The 18,617-nt window shown below is 38.6% G+C and overlaps 1 protein-coding gene across 1 annotated transcript; it reads right to left on the bottom strand.

Moving 5' to 3' along the window:
• Positions 1 to 690: 690 nt before the first annotated feature.
• On the bottom strand, positions 691 to 5,112 carry LOC127636163 (trichohyalin-like). The gene is made up of 2 exons (XM_052116585.1): positions 4,917 to 5,112; positions 691 to 3,676 (listed from the first exon to the last, which is right to left on the bottom strand). The coding sequence occupies exon 2, from the start codon at positions 3,634 to 3,636 to the stop codon at positions 1,879 to 1,881; it is 1,758 nt and encodes a 585-aa protein (XP_051972545.1). The 5' UTR covers positions 3,637 to 3,676; positions 4,917 to 5,112; the 3' UTR covers positions 691 to 1,878.
• Between the last annotated feature and the right edge of the window lie 13,505 nt (positions 5,113 to 18,617).

The following is an 18,617-nucleotide window of genomic DNA, read 5'->3' as shown; positions in this document are numbered from 1 at the left end:
AGTTACAGATGCATATAGAACGCAATCTCCTTATGTGTCAATTTTCATTTTTTGCCTGTTATTTTGTTTGTGAAAAACTGATTTGTTCTGATGTTTGGAAAATATGTTGTTGTCCTGTTTTAACTGAATAATACCAGTTAAACTTGTTCAGTTATATTATGATACATTAGCATGTTTGTCGCAGAACAGGATGCATGAGAAACACAGTCGTGAAGGTTTTTATGTACTGCGGAACTGCATATTTACCTATTTTATTTCTGTTAGTCATTTCTAAGAGATCTTGACAGGTGCATGTCTTGGTACATCAGTAACTTGACACTAAAATTTGTCTTGGACTCTGTGCCACCTAAAATCAATGTGTGTTTATCAGTGTTCTGTTTTAATATAGAATGTCAATGACTCACGAAAAAAAACACAGATAAAATTCCAAGATTTACTGGCCATGCCGGTTCAAACTCTTTGTGACGTCAAATGCAATTTCTGTTACAGGTGAGATAAGAATATGGTCTTGGTGAGCACACTATGTGGTACATAAATTAATTAATTACAGAGCATTCTGCTCAGAATCTGATCAATGACTTTCCAATAAGACATTTCTTTAAAAAACGGACTTTAATAAAATAATTGATTTTATTTTCTTCATATAGCAAAACTAGTAATCAACATGCTGTTATTTACACATTGCACACACATTTGTTTATTTGACACTGTACAACTTACAATCTGGAAGTTGACAACAACAAATTCCTTTCACAAGACAGTTCACTGATGAAAACACTTGCTATAGTAATTAAGTTCTCTTTCTTTTTTTTTATTATAATTTTTTTTAATAATCATAGTTTGATCAGAGGCGATTTTCCCCAAATGTATCAGTTTTTTTTTTTTTTTTAAGATGCAAATACAGATAGACGTGCAAACTGTTCACCCTCAGATTATTCCTCACAAATATCAGACATTTTAAAACTTTTTTTAGGAACAAACATTACTATACAGCGTTCCGTTGGCTTTTGTGACAAAAATCCTGTACTCAGTGGTTGTACGTTGGTGCTAACCCACAATAATAGGGGCCTTTCAAAATTTGTTGAACATTTTGGGAGGATGTAAAGTTTACATTAAATCACATGTGTACAGGTATATACCACCAAGCAGTTTGACAGGGCATAAAATGGAAGATTTTGTTTCAAGCATTGTATACAGCGTACATGACAGATTTATTTTTAGTGGTGCAAGACCTGCATGCACATGAATGAGTTAAAACAGTGATCAGTATTAAGGCAATAGGAACATTGATCAATACATTCCAACAGACCCTCAGGAAAAGCCTGTGACAATTTGACTGTTACTTGTTTTTGTAACTAATACCATAGCCATTATTACTGTGCCCTGCAGTCTCCAGAATACATCTCTTTGCTTCACAATTAATCAAGTGTTTCCTAAAGAAAATAATATGTGTGTAAACATGGGTCTCTTGCAATTGGCACCTATAATGTTTTGTTTGGTTGGTTGTTAATTTGACTATTTTCAGTTTTATTTTTGTTTTCAATTTTTTCTTTTGTTTTTGTTTTTTCTTTTTTGACATACGTACAAGAGAATCAAAAACATACCTGAATGAAACCTTACAAATTCACCTGTGTATTCTCTCACCAAATTAAAATGTAAACTGCGAGAGAAACCAAATGAGTGCACGCAGAGAGGTTCTGATTACAGCACCTTCTCTTCTGATTTGGAATGTATTAAAACACAAGAGTGGAGAAGAAACACCTAACTGTCTTTTCACAGCTTTGACGCTCAAAACGCTTTCAGGTTTTGCCAGCATTCTCCTCAATCTTTCATCGCTAGTTTCATCGCTTTAGGATAAAACTCCTGAAATCTCACAGACTAAAATAATCTACGGTTGTAATAAATCTTCTCAATGAAGTTCTCCAGCTCTTCATCATTGTCCTGCGGAGACTCTGGCTCATCGTACACATAGTCTGGTGGGTAGATGTAAGAGGGTGATCTCCCGCTGGGAGGAGAGCGTGGTTTGGGCATGGGGAGAGCCTGGTAAGTTCGAGGATGTGGGAGAATGTAATTAGATATGACACTGTCTGGTTGTGGGTATGGGCTCTGGGAGCGTTGTGGGGCTTGTGCCCATTTCCAGTCCCTTGCCTTTGCCCTGTCTCTGTGCCTACGGTTTGGAGGTTTGAGGCCATACCCCAAGGAGCCCCCAAAGTTATAGTCAAAGGAGAGAGCAGGATTGGTATAGAACCGGGGCTTAGGGGGAGGGAAGAAGACAGGATAATAGGCTCGATATGGCTTCTGATAATAGGGAAATGAGGGATAGGCCAGAAACTGCTTCTGTGGCTTAAACCAGTAGTCCTGCTTACTGAGCTTGGCTTTGTTTTTCTCCTTCTTCCATTTCTTATAAGGATTGACTGGATTAGAGGATTTCTTAGGTGACCTAGAAAATTGATATGCCTGAGGCCTCAGTTTGGCTTTGAGAGGAACCAGAGGACGGAAACGAGGGATGTTGCTTTGTGGTAAATCCTTCCTTTTTTTCTTTTTCTCCTGAACATCACTGATTATTTCGACCACATCATCAGCAGGCAGGTGCAGCTTGCTTGAGATTTCGATTAGCCTGTCGATCGTCTGAGGATCCATCTCGTCATCATCATCACTGTCCTCCACCTCATTAGAGCGCTTGTCCTCGGCCACATTGTTTAGAAGCGCCACCTTCTTCATGTCTCTCATGTAGGTGGATGCTTTCTGCTTTCTGCCCATGTAGTCCAGAAGCATGTCAGAGGCGATGTCGGCCAATCTCTGCTCCTCCTCGCGTGCCTCCTGTGCCTCTGCCTCTTGCTGCCTCACCTCCTCCTGCTCTGCCCGTGCCCGTGACTCCTCCTCCTTGTGGGTTAGAATCTCCTCCTCTTCTTCCACAAAATCAAAATCATCCATGAAATTTCTTTCGAGCTGGGATGGGTTTCTAGTTTGCTCCTCTTGCCACTTAAGCTTCTTGGTGGCCTGGGCCAGCTGTTGGTTATAGGCTTTGTAGCCTTTTAGAGGAGGGAGAATCTCATTGTCTTGCAGTCCGAGGTCAATGTTTTGAAAATAGCCCCTGGCTTTGCGCTTAAGGGGGTTGGCCATAATAGACTGGCTCTGCACTTCAGCCACATTCGTCTCATTCTCCTTGTGTTCTCCTTCTTCGTTTTTCTTACTCTGTGTTGCATCTGATAATATCTCTATGCCCTCCTCATGCTCTCTGTTCTGTTCATGGTCTTTGCTGGATCCCTGATCCCCCATTGCCTCCAATGTGAGTCTCTCTTCAGAATCCAATTTAATGGTCATCTTCTCTCTGGCTGGACGGTCAAGGGCCTCAAGTAGAACAGAGGCTAGAGCACTGGAATAGTCCATATCTGAGACATGTTCCTGTCCCAAGGGTTTCTGGAGTAGGTTCTCCAAATTCCTATGTGTCCAAGCAGCTTCTTCTGCTGCCCCCTGGTCCTTTTTTGCCAAGTGGAGAGCCTCATTGATGCTGCTGCGGACTGAGGGTCTCTGCTGAAGTGCAGGTGTTGCCAGTGCCAGCAGGGGGGTGAGGCTGAGGAGGACTATCAGGAGAGCTGAGGTGCTGGAGGGGTAGCAACAGCAGAACATGACCATGCAGAGAGAACGGGATGGGGTGATGGGGAGAGGGGAGCACCTTATTAAGACAAAGAAAAAAAAGGAAGATTATTCTCTGTTGTTTTCTGATCATTAACATTTTGACTACAGTTTGCTGACACTTAGAATTTTAACGTTTGTCAATTAGAGCAGCGGGTAACTGGGGTGCGCTGAAATTTGTTTAAACATTAAAACATGCGCTTTTAAATTACAGGAATTGTGTCCAACACAATATTTTGTCTTTTTTTTAATCTTTTTATCGATTTTGTTGTTTCAACCCTACTGAGTCCACACAACACTACATAGTTCCACAAAAAGGCAAGATGTCGCGTTGCTGTCGAGCGAATTCCCTGGATGCCTTTTCAACGTAGATAATCACTTCTCGATTCGGATCAACGAACAAAGAGGCATATGCATTAAACCGGTGTTTCTCAATCGTTTCCTGGAGTACCACTAACACTACACATTTAGGATGTTTCTCTTATTTGACACACTCAATTCAGATCATGAGGCACTCTCATATAGCCAATCAGTCGAATCAGGTGTATTAGATAAAGAAGATATGCTAACTGTGTAGTATTAGTGGCACTCCAGAAAAGGCTTAAGAAACACTGATAAAACTAGACATCACATGGCATTATAAGCTAGGCTACTTGTAAAATATAAAGACAATACTGATGATTGTGCCGTGAAAAGAACGAGCGTAACACACGTTATAATATGAATCAGTCCGAGCAATATGCATTTACTTTTCATTCATTCATATAAACGCCATATGGACACGAATACGAACGTTCTCTTTCCATCTGAACGTTTGTTTTCAAAGAATAAACTTCCAGCGAACTAATCTTTATCAGAAAGACTTAAGACTTCATCAAAATCCTCATTCTTGTGCACACAATGACCAAATATTAATCAGTGCACAAATGAACGGTATCTGGAATCGCCTTAACAAAATAAAGTGATACGAAAGATCAAATTAGCCATTCACGGAAAAATGCATAAGGTGCTACATACTGTATGAAATTAGAAACATCGATATTGTTAGAAAAAAATCGTTTTTTTAATTTTTGCAACAAAAAAAAAAAAAAAAGCTTTTTGGTCGATCGACCTGTAGCTCCTGGAATGACTAAAGCTAAAATGAACGTTGTATTAAACGGTTAACGTTGTATTAAAACGTCATTCCAGCCCTTCATAACATATCTTCGTTTCTATAGATTAGGTTACATATAAACTGTTTTAGGGTGCATTAAATTAGGGAATGGCAATGCACTACTCACCTGATTTCCTGAATAAATTAGCTGGAACTCAAAATCGTATGCGTCTTGGTCCTTGACAGTTGAGGTTTGGAAACAATTGCAATCCTTAAATTCATATAAAACTTCAGTAAAATAGGTTTTGTTCCCACGACAACTATTTGGAACACACTTCGATCTGTCTTGCACTGTTGAGAGATTTCATTTGCTCACACATGAATGCGGCGCGTGGGTTTTTTTCATTCAGGACCACGGACAGCGCAACTCCAATTTGTATAGACGCGACCGAACATGTGATCCACGAGTCATCGCGCTGCTGTTGACGTCAGTCTCTCCATTGACAAGAATTTCGTGTCTCGTTTGAACTCAGAGGGTACGCTACGGTGCTCTGATGAATGAACAGAGATTGCATGAATGAAACAGTCTCTCCATTAAGAACAGAGCACTGTGGTACACAGCGAAAGCACCTCTGTAAAATTAACGCAAACATATGTCAAATTTAATTGGAGAGTTGATTGGACACTGGTGATTTTGCTGTATGGAACAATTGGCATTTTAAGATTTAATCTCCGTTCATTCACTATGCTTGGGTTGTATTTAGGGGAGGTGCGACGTAGTTCCCAGTCTAATTTGACTCAGTATCCCCTTTTAGCGCGCGTTTTCCATTTTGGCCTGTTGATTGTTTGTGAGGTGCCCTTAATTAGTGCTGGAGAGAGACCGAACGGCTGAACCCACCGTGACGCAGGCAGTTCAGCTTCACTGCTCTACTTCCGCTCAATTTCCCGAGCTCGTTCAATTTTCCGCTCTTTGTCTCCTGCCGCCCCTAACTTTCATCCATCTGTCTCTTCCTCATTCTCATTTTTTCCCACATTAGCATGTATTTGTTTAATTATATGAATGTACAGGTCAGCTCCAGTTGACTCCATTGCCCTACAAACAACGCTGGAAAAATGTCAAGGCGTTTCATGAAGATAGGTGATATGGTGGTACTTGAGTGCAACCAATACTTTAGAGATAACAATTCCCCCTGAATTGGTTTCGAACCTTTACATGAATACTGTAGGTTTCAGGAATAGGCCTAATTGGAAAAAGCTCGCGTGGCATTGGAGCCAACAGCGATCCCGCCAATCACAGTTTATGATTCGTGTAATTGAATTAGTTGCAGAGCGTCTATTGAAGTCCCACGAGCCACACTCGAAATGGCAGCATCAAAGCTGTCTCATTATGAGTGGGAACCTTATTTCAATATTTAAAAGGTTGCATCCAATAGACCCATGTTTGTGAATTGCCATGCAACTTTAAGACCCATTCTTACACAGAATGATTGCTATATTATTTGTCTTTAAATTACTGTTTTGCAATGACTTAATCAGGTCGGTGAAATATTTATGCTACAGAGTGGTGAAGCTATACATATTTTCAGCAGCCATGTGTTTTTATTTATTTATTATTATTATTATTATTATTATTATTATTATTATTATAAAGTTGGTGAGGAAATTATCTTGAGGAAATTCTCTAAAGGAAAATTTAACATATCAACGCAACGAAAAGCGTGCGTAGCCATGAGGATGGATGCGTGTTCTTTTCTACCTTGGTGGCATATAGTTTAAAAGCTGTACGGGCCAAGGGTCAGATTTTGATACGGCTTGGCATTATCTACTGCCACTCAGCATTAGCGCAGTTGCGACCCTTAACCAGCGCTCTCCATCCCCCGCGCTGACTCACCTCCTCCCAAACTGCCCATGCACTTCATAAAAGAGCCAAAAAGCCCACAGACCATTTCACTCAAGAAGCGAATGAATACATTATCTGTTGAAAACTCAAGTAAAACAAATTGCCAAAATAGTGCAAAAAAGTACTTTGAAGTTTCGTGTAGCCTATATGAGGCCCACAATGAGAATTATTGTTCACGTCCACATTTCCAACCCCCACAAGCAAGAACAAATATTCGTCAGGTTTTAAGTGTACTGTAGACTTGTTGGCTGCAATTATGAAAATGTATGTTCAAATATACTCAAAAAAATCAAGTGCAAAAGCGCCTAATGCAAGTGAAATAACATGCTCTTCATGAATACAAGAATTTCTACTCCCACTAGACTGAAAAAAAGCATCGTCCTGGGATCGATTTATTCTCCCATTTCACTCAAGCTTAATGGTGTGTAGCCAACCCCATGCCTTGCGCCCACACACGAGCACCGCATCTGTTTTTATGGTAAATTCACGTAAGCGACCGCTCTCTCTAGAGGCAATAAGCTCTGATTTGACGAAAATGTCGGACTGAAAGGTGTCTCATCGCGCAAAAAGCCCCATGTTACATATGAACCGGTCACATTTTAGTCATTTGAGTCAGACAATTCAACCCGAATAATGGTGTGCTAATATTGCACGTAAATATTGTCAATGTAGCACTGTCCCCATCGAGAGCATTCATAATGTGTCAGCAGGCGCTCTTTGACCATTCCAACTGGTCCAATTTGCGGGAAATGTGTTGTTTGTTTTATTTAATCTCTGCGTCGCCAGAATTTCACACATTTCGACTCAAGGGAGCATAATTTGTATGCGAGCATGACTGACCCTGGAATTTCTCCATATTTACAGTTTGCACATTTGGAACGATACGTACTGCGTCCTCGCGTGCGTCGTCATTTATTAGAGCTGTGCGCGCTCCCAAGGACTCGTTCACCAAAAGTATTTAGCTTTGTATTTTCGCGTTTTTGATTAATGCTTCTGCCATTTCGAAATATTTAAATGATAATCAGGCTGAAGTCAAAACCAGCGTTTCGCTTAAATTCTGTTGCGAAAATCGACATTTTTGCAAATGCGCGCTGATTTGGTTGCTTACTACACATTTGAGCTGATTTCTACTCATTGAAAAGAAAAATCAAATTTATTCTGAACTCAATTGAGTTATGTTCCCAATAATAATTTGACAAACAATGCTGTTTCTTAAAACAGTGTTGTCCACATTCAGCATATTAAGCCTTTTGTTTGGAGAACAGAACAATGTGCATTTTCACCATACGATGAAAAGCTATGGTTGGTGGCATATTACGTCGGAGGTTGGCTTCGTATTTGGAGTTAATGAGCCGATTGATATCAGCAAGAGTCATCGGTTCCCTGCCATCAATCTCTCGTTCTTTCACGGGGAGAGGGATAGATCAGCTCGCCCATAGCATTTTGACTTGGCATAAGCGCCATTCAAATAAAATAGCCATTATTCGTTTAATTATTACAATGTATGAAAAATGAGTGATGTGGCAACATTTTATGAGAAATGCCAATGCGTAATGGTCATAGAAAATTAAATAATTTTGCGCATTTAGTGTGCCCACCCTTATAAAATAAATTACTGTAAATAAATATCGTGTCCAGCCTGTTATATATATATATATATATATATATATATATATATATATATATGCTGTAAATATTAGAGCAGATTTAATTGTGGCCGATATGACAATCTTTAAAAGGATTGTGAAAATATTATGATGTGCACAGTTTTTATATATTCCTGGCATAATTGTAATTTAAATTCCTTAACTAGTCCCTTAATTTGCAATTAATATTATTTAAATGAATTCACCAAAACATCATGCACTGAATAATATTTAAGTGAATTCACCAAAACATCATGCAATGAATAAGCACCAAAATTAAAATACAACAAAATAGAGAAAAATAAAATCAATAATAAACACTTAAAAATCACTAATATGGATTTGACCTAATAAGTGGCCGTGAGACAATCACATGAATTTGGAAGAACAGTGGTGTAGATAAATCCTGTGGTTTGCCACATTATAGTGTGAGGCAACATATACATTGATAATACACGGGCTTTCTACCCAATTTCACACCTTTTCCCTTTTTTTGTTTCTTTTCATTTTTTTCCCCACACAAAGAAAACTCCAAAATACAGATATGTTTTCATTGAATGTAACAGTGGAGTTTAATATGTCTTTATACAGATTCATTTGAATCATTTTACCTCATTTTTAGTGTTATATGGATAGTTTTAAAGACTGAAAGATTTAGTAAATGTAAAGTATACTAGATAGTATTTAATACACTTCTTAGTGTTGTCCGAGTGATTTCAATATTTAAACAAAGTTAAATCCAGGAGAGGGCGCTGTCATTACGTGATAACTGGATTCATGAATTACGATTCCCCTGTGATGTTGCTTATTTCACATTTAAAGTTGCCTTCAAATTTAGAAAGGGAGAGAGAATATAATCTATTAAAGTTTTATTTTTTTTCTGTCAGATTTCAGAAAGATATGGTATGTGGCTTCATTGGAATAAGGTTTTTGAAGAGTGAATAGATGATGGCACCAATAAACGAGCAAATGACGTGTGCTATAATTAAAATAAATATAAGAGGCCCAGTAAAAAATTGCAGCCTTTAGACCTGCAGGAAGAAAGCGTTAACGTTATAACGAATGGTTTACAAATTTAACCCTTTTTTTCCCGCACGAAAAAAGTGCACTGTTGCCTTCAATTAACCCAATTTGGACTCGATAACCGGCTCATGTCAGAGTCACAAAGTGTTACGTTTTCCACAATATTTGTGTTTACAAAACGTGCGCATGCGCACCTCAACGAAACGCACAAATTTTTCGCGCCATTAACAACGCGCTTGAGAACACGAGCGCACAAGTGTCCTCCAAAACTCCTTGTAGCAACGAAAACTATTATCGGTTATCAGCACGGTGCCCGACTGGAAGGGAAGTAATTTGAAAGATGCTTTAAACTGGGCAAATTGCTGATATGACTCATCCACGACACCCAAAAGCATCTGATCCATCGAATGGGAGGGAGGTGTGTGTGTGTGTGTGTGTGTGTGTGTGTGTGTGTGTGTGTGTGTGTGTGTGTGTGTGTGTGTGTGTGTGTGTGTGTGTGAGCGAGCGAGCGAGCGAGTGAGAGAGGGACGGACGGACGGACGGACGGACGGAGGGATGGTGAGGGAGATAAAAAAAAAAAAAAAAAGATGAATGGAAACAGACTATGAATGTGCGCTACATTCCACAAGCCCCCCCAAAAATTTTTGTAACTGTGCAGAAAGTAGAGTCACGTTCTCTTAAAATGCTCTGTGAGTAAAGAGGAGGTCTAGACAGATCCTTTCCATTAGTTCTCGTCACCTCGTCAACACTCAACATCTGTTAATCCAGACGCTTAACATCCCTTGTTGCGTATTGCCTTGAACACCAAGGCTTTTAGATTCCAGAAATTTGGGAAACAACTCCGATTCCAGATTTATGATTCGATGAATCAATTCCAGATGAATTTCAGAAGTAAAAAAAATGTGAAGCAATGTAAAATCTCACAATAAACAGTGCAATGTAAGCATCTTCGAAAAATGTATGATTGTTATAATGTCAAAAGATCACGTCATGCCCCTGAGAGGATTCGATTCCTTTGAGCAGTCAATTATTTTTGGAATCGACTACCCAGTCATAATGAACACAAGAAAGGGGGGGTAAATAGTATAGTAAATACAGTTTTATATGTTACACATGACACTTAAACTTAGTACAATTTAACTGAACATATTATTATAACATGCCATGTTTTCAACTTATCGCCACCTACTGGGCAAGGAGTAGAATTTAAAGTTACAAAAATCTGTTATTCACCCAAACCTATCATATCTCTTATGAAGACATGGATTAAAGTCATATGGATTACTTTTATGCTGCATTTATTTGCAATTTGGAGCTTCTGGTCACCATTCACTAACATTGAATGGACCTATAGAGCAGAGATATTCTTCTGAAAATCTGTTTATGTTCAGCAGAAGAAAGAAAGTCATACACATATAAGATGGTATGAGAGTGAGTAAATTATTAGAGAAATTACATTTTTGGTTGAACTATCCCTTTAATCTTTTGTGCTATATTTACTTCACCACAATATTATAATTTTTTTCAGTGTAGCTTGTACCTTCCAGCCAACTATGGAACTTTGTTTTGCACCAAATCTCAAGTAATTCTCTCCTTATGATGAATTGCTGGTTTGTACAACTCTCTTCCAAGTCACTTTATTAAATGATCAAATGTAAATATCACTCGTATGGCTCACAAGAGTCAGTAATGGCATTAAAGTTACAGTATATCAAAATCGATAGGGGACTATAAGCAGGGGTTTAGGAACAGTGGTCGTTGCCTTTTAGACTTTTTGAATTAGCGTATATGGAGTCAAATTGATCAAATCATGAGGACAGCACCATATTAACATTACCAATATATATTTTTGTGTCATTTGACATTGGATTGTGAGTGTATATGATCGAGCGTCCTCACCCAATGCTGATTGCGTGTCTGTCTACAGGCGAGGAAAGTGATAACATCTGTGTAATTTCAACATGATGACGGGCCCCACGGGAGCCAGCACAGGAGATGATCTGAGTTGAGCTAAGTACTATTAATCGTTTAATTACCACTGGCTGATTCAGTCCATCAAAGCCCTCTCTGCATCGCCTCATACAAATTCATCCATTATGAGGTCATTCATGCCCTCGTCAATCAAATCACACCGCCACCACCCTTCAACCAGCTATCGTATCAGCTTGTGTTTTTATAGTGTGGTATGACTAGGTGACATGAAAGGAACAGTAGCTGTTGTCCTGTTCAGTGCCACATTCAGTGTGCCAGATGGCTGTGTTGGTTTAGAGCAATATGTTAAATAATGAGACCTATTATGACTGAAGATTAGCACATAAACCCCAGCAAAAGGACAGCAGATTCACTGGGAATATTCAGATGATACAGAAGAAGGGCAACGTCTGTGAGGATAAAAGAATGTGGTTGTTGTTGCCTTTGTTTCTCAACTGTTGACTGAGTATCTAGCATCACTGTGGAGGAGCCACATTACAAAACATGAATAATGTTCCATTTGCATTCATTTCAGCAATATTGCCTCTCTGTTTGTAATGGCTATATTCTCCACAAACCAAACATATTACAATCTTCTTTATTATTTTGTGCTACTCTTTACTCTCAGGATTTGTAAACATATGTTTCAGATGAAAATGTTCCTAATATTCTATCCACTCCACTTACTTGCTTGCCTCACTTCAAATATTGCAATATTCAGTCTGCAGATCACTCACTACTCAACTTTCCATAGCAGAATCTGTGGACACTCTTCATTCAAGTGCCATAAAAGAAAGTAGGACTTTAAGGTAGGCACATAAAATAATAATAGATGTTAGGTCGTATTTCTGTGGCCACTGACTAATATACAGTACTAGTTGCCAAAATCGATTATATTAAAGTAATGTTTATATGGATCTTTGTAAGGGAGGATGACATACACATGCAAGTGTGGTGCACATTTGTGTTCATTGGTGTTGATCGTTCAGCCTTTGAAACATTGACAATACTTCTTTTCAGTAAACATACCCTCAAGGTAATGGCATCCAACACTCCCAAACTTAAAAAAAGGACATAAAGGCAGCATAAAGGTGTTCTATAAGACTCTAGTGGCTTAATCCATGTCTTCTGAAGGGATACAATCAGTTTTGGGTGAGAACAGACCACAGTATTTTTCACTATGTAAAATGTAGTTACACTCTGTGGATGTAAACACAATCATCAGCATTTTTGGCATAATGTTGATTACCACAAAATTATTTCGACTCGTGCCTCCTTTTATTTAAAACAAACAAAAATGAAGGTAACTTTGAGTCACTTACAATGGAAGTGAATGGCGTCAATTTTTGGAGGGTTTAAAGGCAGAAATGTGACGCTTATCATTTCATAAAAGCACTTACATTAATTCTTCTGTTTAAACTTGTGTATTATTTGAGCAGTAAAGTTGTTTAAGTCATCTTAACGTTTGTTTTAGGGTTTATGGTTTTATCTTAAAACATGTTAACATGCAAATTGTTTTAAGTCTTGTAGCTCTACTTTTGAAACACTGAGTATTTTAATGCTTATGGATTGTCTCTATTCACTTCCATTGTAAGTGCCTCACTGTAACCTAGATTTTTTGTTTGTTTTTTGTTTTGTTTTTTAGAAAAAGAGGGACATGTCAAAATTAAGTTTAGCAGTAATCAACATGCCACAAATGCTATCGATTGAGCTTGACTTGTATTGAAACTGGAATATTTAAGACTGAACAGACTTTACATCTACCCCTCACAGAGCGTATATCCCTTGTTTTCATATGTGTTAAATTAAATATGGCATCTACCCTGAATAAGGGGCTCCATTCATAAGGCTTTGATATTTCAGACAATTAAAAATGGGTTCTATTATATGTTTGATGCTATTTACTGTGCTATAGCATCGACACAATGATTACATTGTATGTACTGTAATGTAATTTTAGAATTTTGTGTCCATACTCTTTTACTGGCCTCATGCAGAATCAACCTACAGTAAGCTTTTGAATTGTCCCTTTAAGCTGCATCTTGGTGGGTGGTTTTTAATAGTGTTTTCTGAGTATAGAAATGACCAGGCAGTGTCCTCTGGCAAGCAACGACCTTGTTGTCCCAGATAATGTTTCGATAAAGACATACCTGCTACCCTGCATTTCATCATCTCCTCCATGTCGCCCATGCTGCCTCTCCATTCCAAGCCTCTTTTCAGGACAAAGAGGCCAAATTTCAAAACTGCACTGTAGTCATAAATGAATATATCGTAGGTTACATCTTGCCAGCTAGGTTGCATAAAGCTTGTGCTAACTAAATAATCAAAGTAATGATCTGCACAAATGGCTCGCTGTTTATTATTATATCAAATTATTATTATTATTATTATTATTATTATTATTATTATATCAATAACCAGTGTAAACTTGTGTAACTTCATTCAACAACAATATAATTGCTTGTTAATTGCAATTAGTAAAACAGCTCTATTAATGCTGTACCATTACAGTGGTACAAATCTGTGCAAAATTATATTTTACATAGTTAATGTATATATTTGCTAACGTATGAAACAAAAACAAACTTATAATTGAGAGTATAGAGAGTTTGTGAATCAAAGTGTTTATAGAGTGACTCTTTAGCTAGTCATCGCACAGCTGCAATGGCAGAGCAAACTGAATGAGTCAGAGCTGTAACCAATTAAAGAGTCTGAAAAGTTACTTTCCGGCTTCTTTTCATTTACACGGGTAACCGGCTCTCCAGTCAGCTATTATTCTATGGCCACTTTTACTTGAATAAAATAATAGATTCCATAACATATTGTGTTTCAGCAGAACTCTTTAAGCACATTTTTGAAAGCATTTAAATGGTTACTGACATCATTATGTTGCTCCCCATGCATATCCGTGTTTAAGATGAAGCTAATTGGATAACCACGGCAAGTTAGGTGCTAAATTGCTTTTTTATTTCAGGCGATGAACTTCTTTTTTTTTTTCAGTTAAAGCCATCCAGGGTAGTGCTAACAATTATATGACACATGGATGTGATCTGCCATCTTCACACTACCTTCAAAATGTCCTAAAGGACCGAATTGGAGCACCTGACCTCAGAAGAGTACAATAATTTAAGCATTATTAAAGCTCCAGGCATGTAACAACTGTTCTGATCGATCTATAGTCATCATATGGCCAGTTTCTGCTTGCACAATTTACAGATCACTTTCCTAAAACACACATTGCTTGTTTTGGTTGCAACTGATGACTATTGAAAGGTTGCATGTTATTCAAATGTAGTGATTAATAATGAGTCATATATTGAGTCAGAATATTGTTTGGCTCATGTGGTAAATCAAGTTTTGCTCCTAAAAATATACATACATTTACATTCTTGACAGATTAAGGTAGGTTACTTGCCAGTATACAGTATAAACAAGCAAACTGATCTCATGACAAGTCATAATAGTACAAGTTGGCTCATAAAAAAACATATGACTTTTGCTCCAATAGAGAAACACTTCTAAATGTTATTAATATTTTTCACAATTTAATCCCTAACCCAACTCTAACCATGACTTTAATAGGAAAATTTATTTTGTGCTGCATGGAAGAAAACATCAGGGTTTGGAACAAGATGAGGGAAGCGAAATACACGTTATTGACATGCATCAATCATTTATATTGCAGAAATAAAATATGGAATGAGTTGCCAAACTTGGTTCACTGATGTTTCCTTTCATTAAATAAAGGCTCGCTAATGTGATACCTGGTAAGTTGGTCTAAAAGCCATACCTTTTTGAACAAGCTATGTTGTATAATATCTTACTTATACAGTTTAGTATTCCATATGAATGATTACAAGTTGTCATACGATTATGTAGACACAAGTACTGTATACAGTGTTTTGTTACTTCAGCAAGTAGCATAAATCCACTGCAAATACTCTATTTCTCTTTGTTTCTACCTTCTTTAACTTAGTGCTTAAACTTATGTGCCCTTTCTGTCATCTAACACATCAGTTTAACTTCACAAACTGTGTTGCAGCTACGAAATAAGAAAGATGGCAAAATATAATAGGGACTGCTAAAATGACAGAATACCTGAAAAAGATGGAAGATGAGAATAGCGAAAAAGTAGGAAAATATTGAAAGTGAGAGAAAGGGGGAATCAGTCTAGAAGTGAAAACCATGTGACTGGAAAAATCAGTGGGGAAAGTGGGGAACGGAGAAGAGGGATGGAGTGGCAGGGAGTGAATGGAGAGAGGGTAAGAGAGAAAGCGAGGTAAATGGGAGACTGGGGAAGAGGGGGGATACAGAGATAGAGGGAGGGTTGGCGATCCTCAGGGCTGGATGACTCACTTTGCTGCAGCCGCTTGTGCGTCACTGACGCAGGGCTGGAGGAGGAGATAGTGGAGAGGTCTGCACATTTAATTACAATCTGCCAATTTATATACAGTGTACACACACATTCAGTCTCCCCCTTTCTCTCTCTCCAATCTCTCCTGTGATAATGCCAACATATGATAACATGAACGTTCAAAGACCCTCACATCCAGACACGTGACAGTATTTCAGGCCACCAAAATCTCTACAATTGTACTGATGTGTACACAATCACACACACACACAAACACAAACACACAATCACTAATAAATGCAAATATAGATTTGGCAGCATTGCATATTGTCATTAGAGAAACAGATGTAGAGAGAGCTCTCTTTTTTCAACTAAATTTATGGAATCCAGTGTGTTAGAATGGAAAAGCCAAGAAAACAAATCAGAGTTTTCACTTTAAAGGCAAATGTATCTTTTGAGATAGCACAAAGTAAATCTCTTGAAGTGGAATGAAACCTCAAAGATCATCGCATTAACAGATAATGTCTTTTAAAATCATGATGATGGCTCTTGGCTCTGTGCCTTTGATGGAGCAGACTACTGTCTGAACATTTCTATCTCCCTGACATCACCTCCAAGCAAGGCAAAGGCACACATCACTGTGAGAGATGGGAACTCAGCTTATAGGCTGAGAATTTGTTTTGGGAAAATTTTATAAATCCCTACTCAATTGTCTTTTCGTTGGAGTGTACTGTATGCTAGCATAGCTCAGGTTACTGACTAGAGAGCGTTCTTTCTGAAATTATCGTAAATTATAATGCAAACCCTTTCGACACCATTGTAGCCTCCATCCTCATCGTCCTCACAAACACACGCTCGCTCTCGTACACATACAGAGCCCGCCTCAGCCTCCTTGAGCGGCAATTACCCCGTGAGTGCACATGAGCCACACTCGCTAGACAATAGCCGCAATCAGCCGCCCTTTCTCGAGCCATGCACTCTGTTCCTGCTTTCTTGCGCAAGAAGAGAGCAATTTAAGCAAACAAAAGCATTCCAAATAAATCACAAAGAAGGGAGAGACTGCAAGCTGCGCCAATGATTGGCCAATGCGGCTGCAAGCTCTCAAAGAACACAAGAGCAAAACATAACACGCCACCATTTCATTTCAGCTCTAATATGGCAGCTGCTGATTGGACTGAAGGGATCGTTGTGCTGTAGTATAAATACTCTAATGGAGCAACCTCAGAAAGTGAGACTCCAGTCATTGTTCAATCAGAAACGGGTGAGCCGAGTGCACGCCATTGGCCCATCTCTCAAAACATGGAGCACAAATGTCAGGCAGATTTTGCTCTGAATTGTCGGGGGGGGGTATGACTTTTTAATTGCCAAAACAAGCTGCTATCTCAAAAGAGATTTGCGCTGCCAGGCCGATATGCAATTTCAAAAAGTACAGAATAAGAACCTACAGAATGAGTCAGGGTTTAGGTGACATCATAAACAGCTTGCCATTTCCACGCTTGAGCTGCACTCATTTTCAGTCAAATGGCTTCGAAACGCTTCAGCAATCACCCCTGGCTGTGAAATAAAGGCATTTTCTCTCCTTTAAAAAAAATTTGTGATAGACCACCAAAGGGATGAGTAGCACGCAAGTATAATAAAGCTGATTACAGACCCGCACGGAGCCACAGTCCTTACTTGTCTGACAGTTTAATTCCTGTATACCATGTGGCTTTATGATGTCTGTTATTTTTTAACTCTTCCACTTTCTTGTTATTTCAGGCACCAGGGTTTTCATCAAAAAGAACAGCACAGCAAGCTGTTGTAAGCCTGAGGTGTTTTCATACTGTCAGAGTGCAAATGAACAATAACGATCAACGGAAAGGGGGGATAAACAGACTGATAAGGGAAGAAGGAGAAGCTGAGGAGAAGACGGATGAGAGATGGATGGCGAGGAACTGATGAGGGGGACAACAGAAAAGTGATGATTGATGTGAATGTGACGTTAAATGAAAAAGAGGGTGGAGTGAAAAAAGAACTGCACGACACTCACAATAAAGCTCGATTTGAGCCGATGCTCCGCACTGCCACGTGCCCACTCGCTACGCAACACGCTTACACGCTCAACACACCCCTGTGACATCATCATGACAGAGTGAGGGGTGATGATGTGGATTGTCCTGTGATTGGATGGCAGGTTATTCTGATGCTAAATGTGAAATTGTGTCTTCTCACATTAGTAAGTGACCTGTCAGGGTGTGTGCTCTCTTTTTACATTGAGAGGGAGAGATGGAGACAGACAAAACAGACACAGAAAAAGTGAGAGAGATGGGGACACAAAGAAAGAGAAAAAGTATGTATGAAGCAGGTGAGTCACCATCAAACAATGGTCAAAACAACACAAAGTATGGATTCATTTTTGATGACAAACGTTCGTCATCACAGCAATGGGACACTTTAAAATCACATTAAAAGTGTAGGTTAACAGATTTAACAAAATAATCTTTGTTTACTGTATTCCCCTCCCATTTTAAAGCGTTGGCTCACTCCCAACCCCCCAATACAATTCTGTCATAATTGACCCTGTAATTATATTGTTTCAAAGCTGTTATTATAACACATTTTTATGGAAATGCCACATAGACACACATAGACAGTATACACACATATAAATTTATTATGCACATATGCACAGACTAAGAAGAGTAAGCACATTTTCCCTTTTTATCTCAGTCTCTTTGATATAAGGGATTAAAATGTTGAGGTTAAACAGGTTCAAAAAACGAAAAGAGATGAAAAAAGAGAGATGTCTAAAGAAACATTATCCCACACACATATATACATACTGTATATATTTATATATAAACACTGTTACAAACGCAACACACACACACACACATACACACACACAGAGTTAGGTTATCATAGGCTTAGAGGTATAGCATCAGAACCAGGATTAAAGCACACAACACCATTACTCTACCACAAAGCACACACATATTACAGGCCTCTGAGAGA

Source organism: Xyrauchen texanus, chromosome 43, assembly GCF_025860055.1.
Source record: "Xyrauchen texanus isolate HMW12.3.18 chromosome 43, RBS_HiC_50CHRs, whole genome shotgun sequence".
NCBI classification, from domain to species: Eukaryota; Metazoa; Chordata; class Actinopteri; order Cypriniformes; family Catostomidae; genus Xyrauchen; species Xyrauchen texanus.
Note: the sequence above shows the minus strand (reverse complement) of the source record. Positions and strands in the feature narration are given on the sequence as shown.

Coding starts and splice junctions, on each gene's coding strand:
- LOC127636163 (XM_052116585.1), bottom strand. CDS start 3,636: ATGGTCATGTTCTGCTGTTGCTACCCCTCCAGCACCTCAGCTCTCCTG.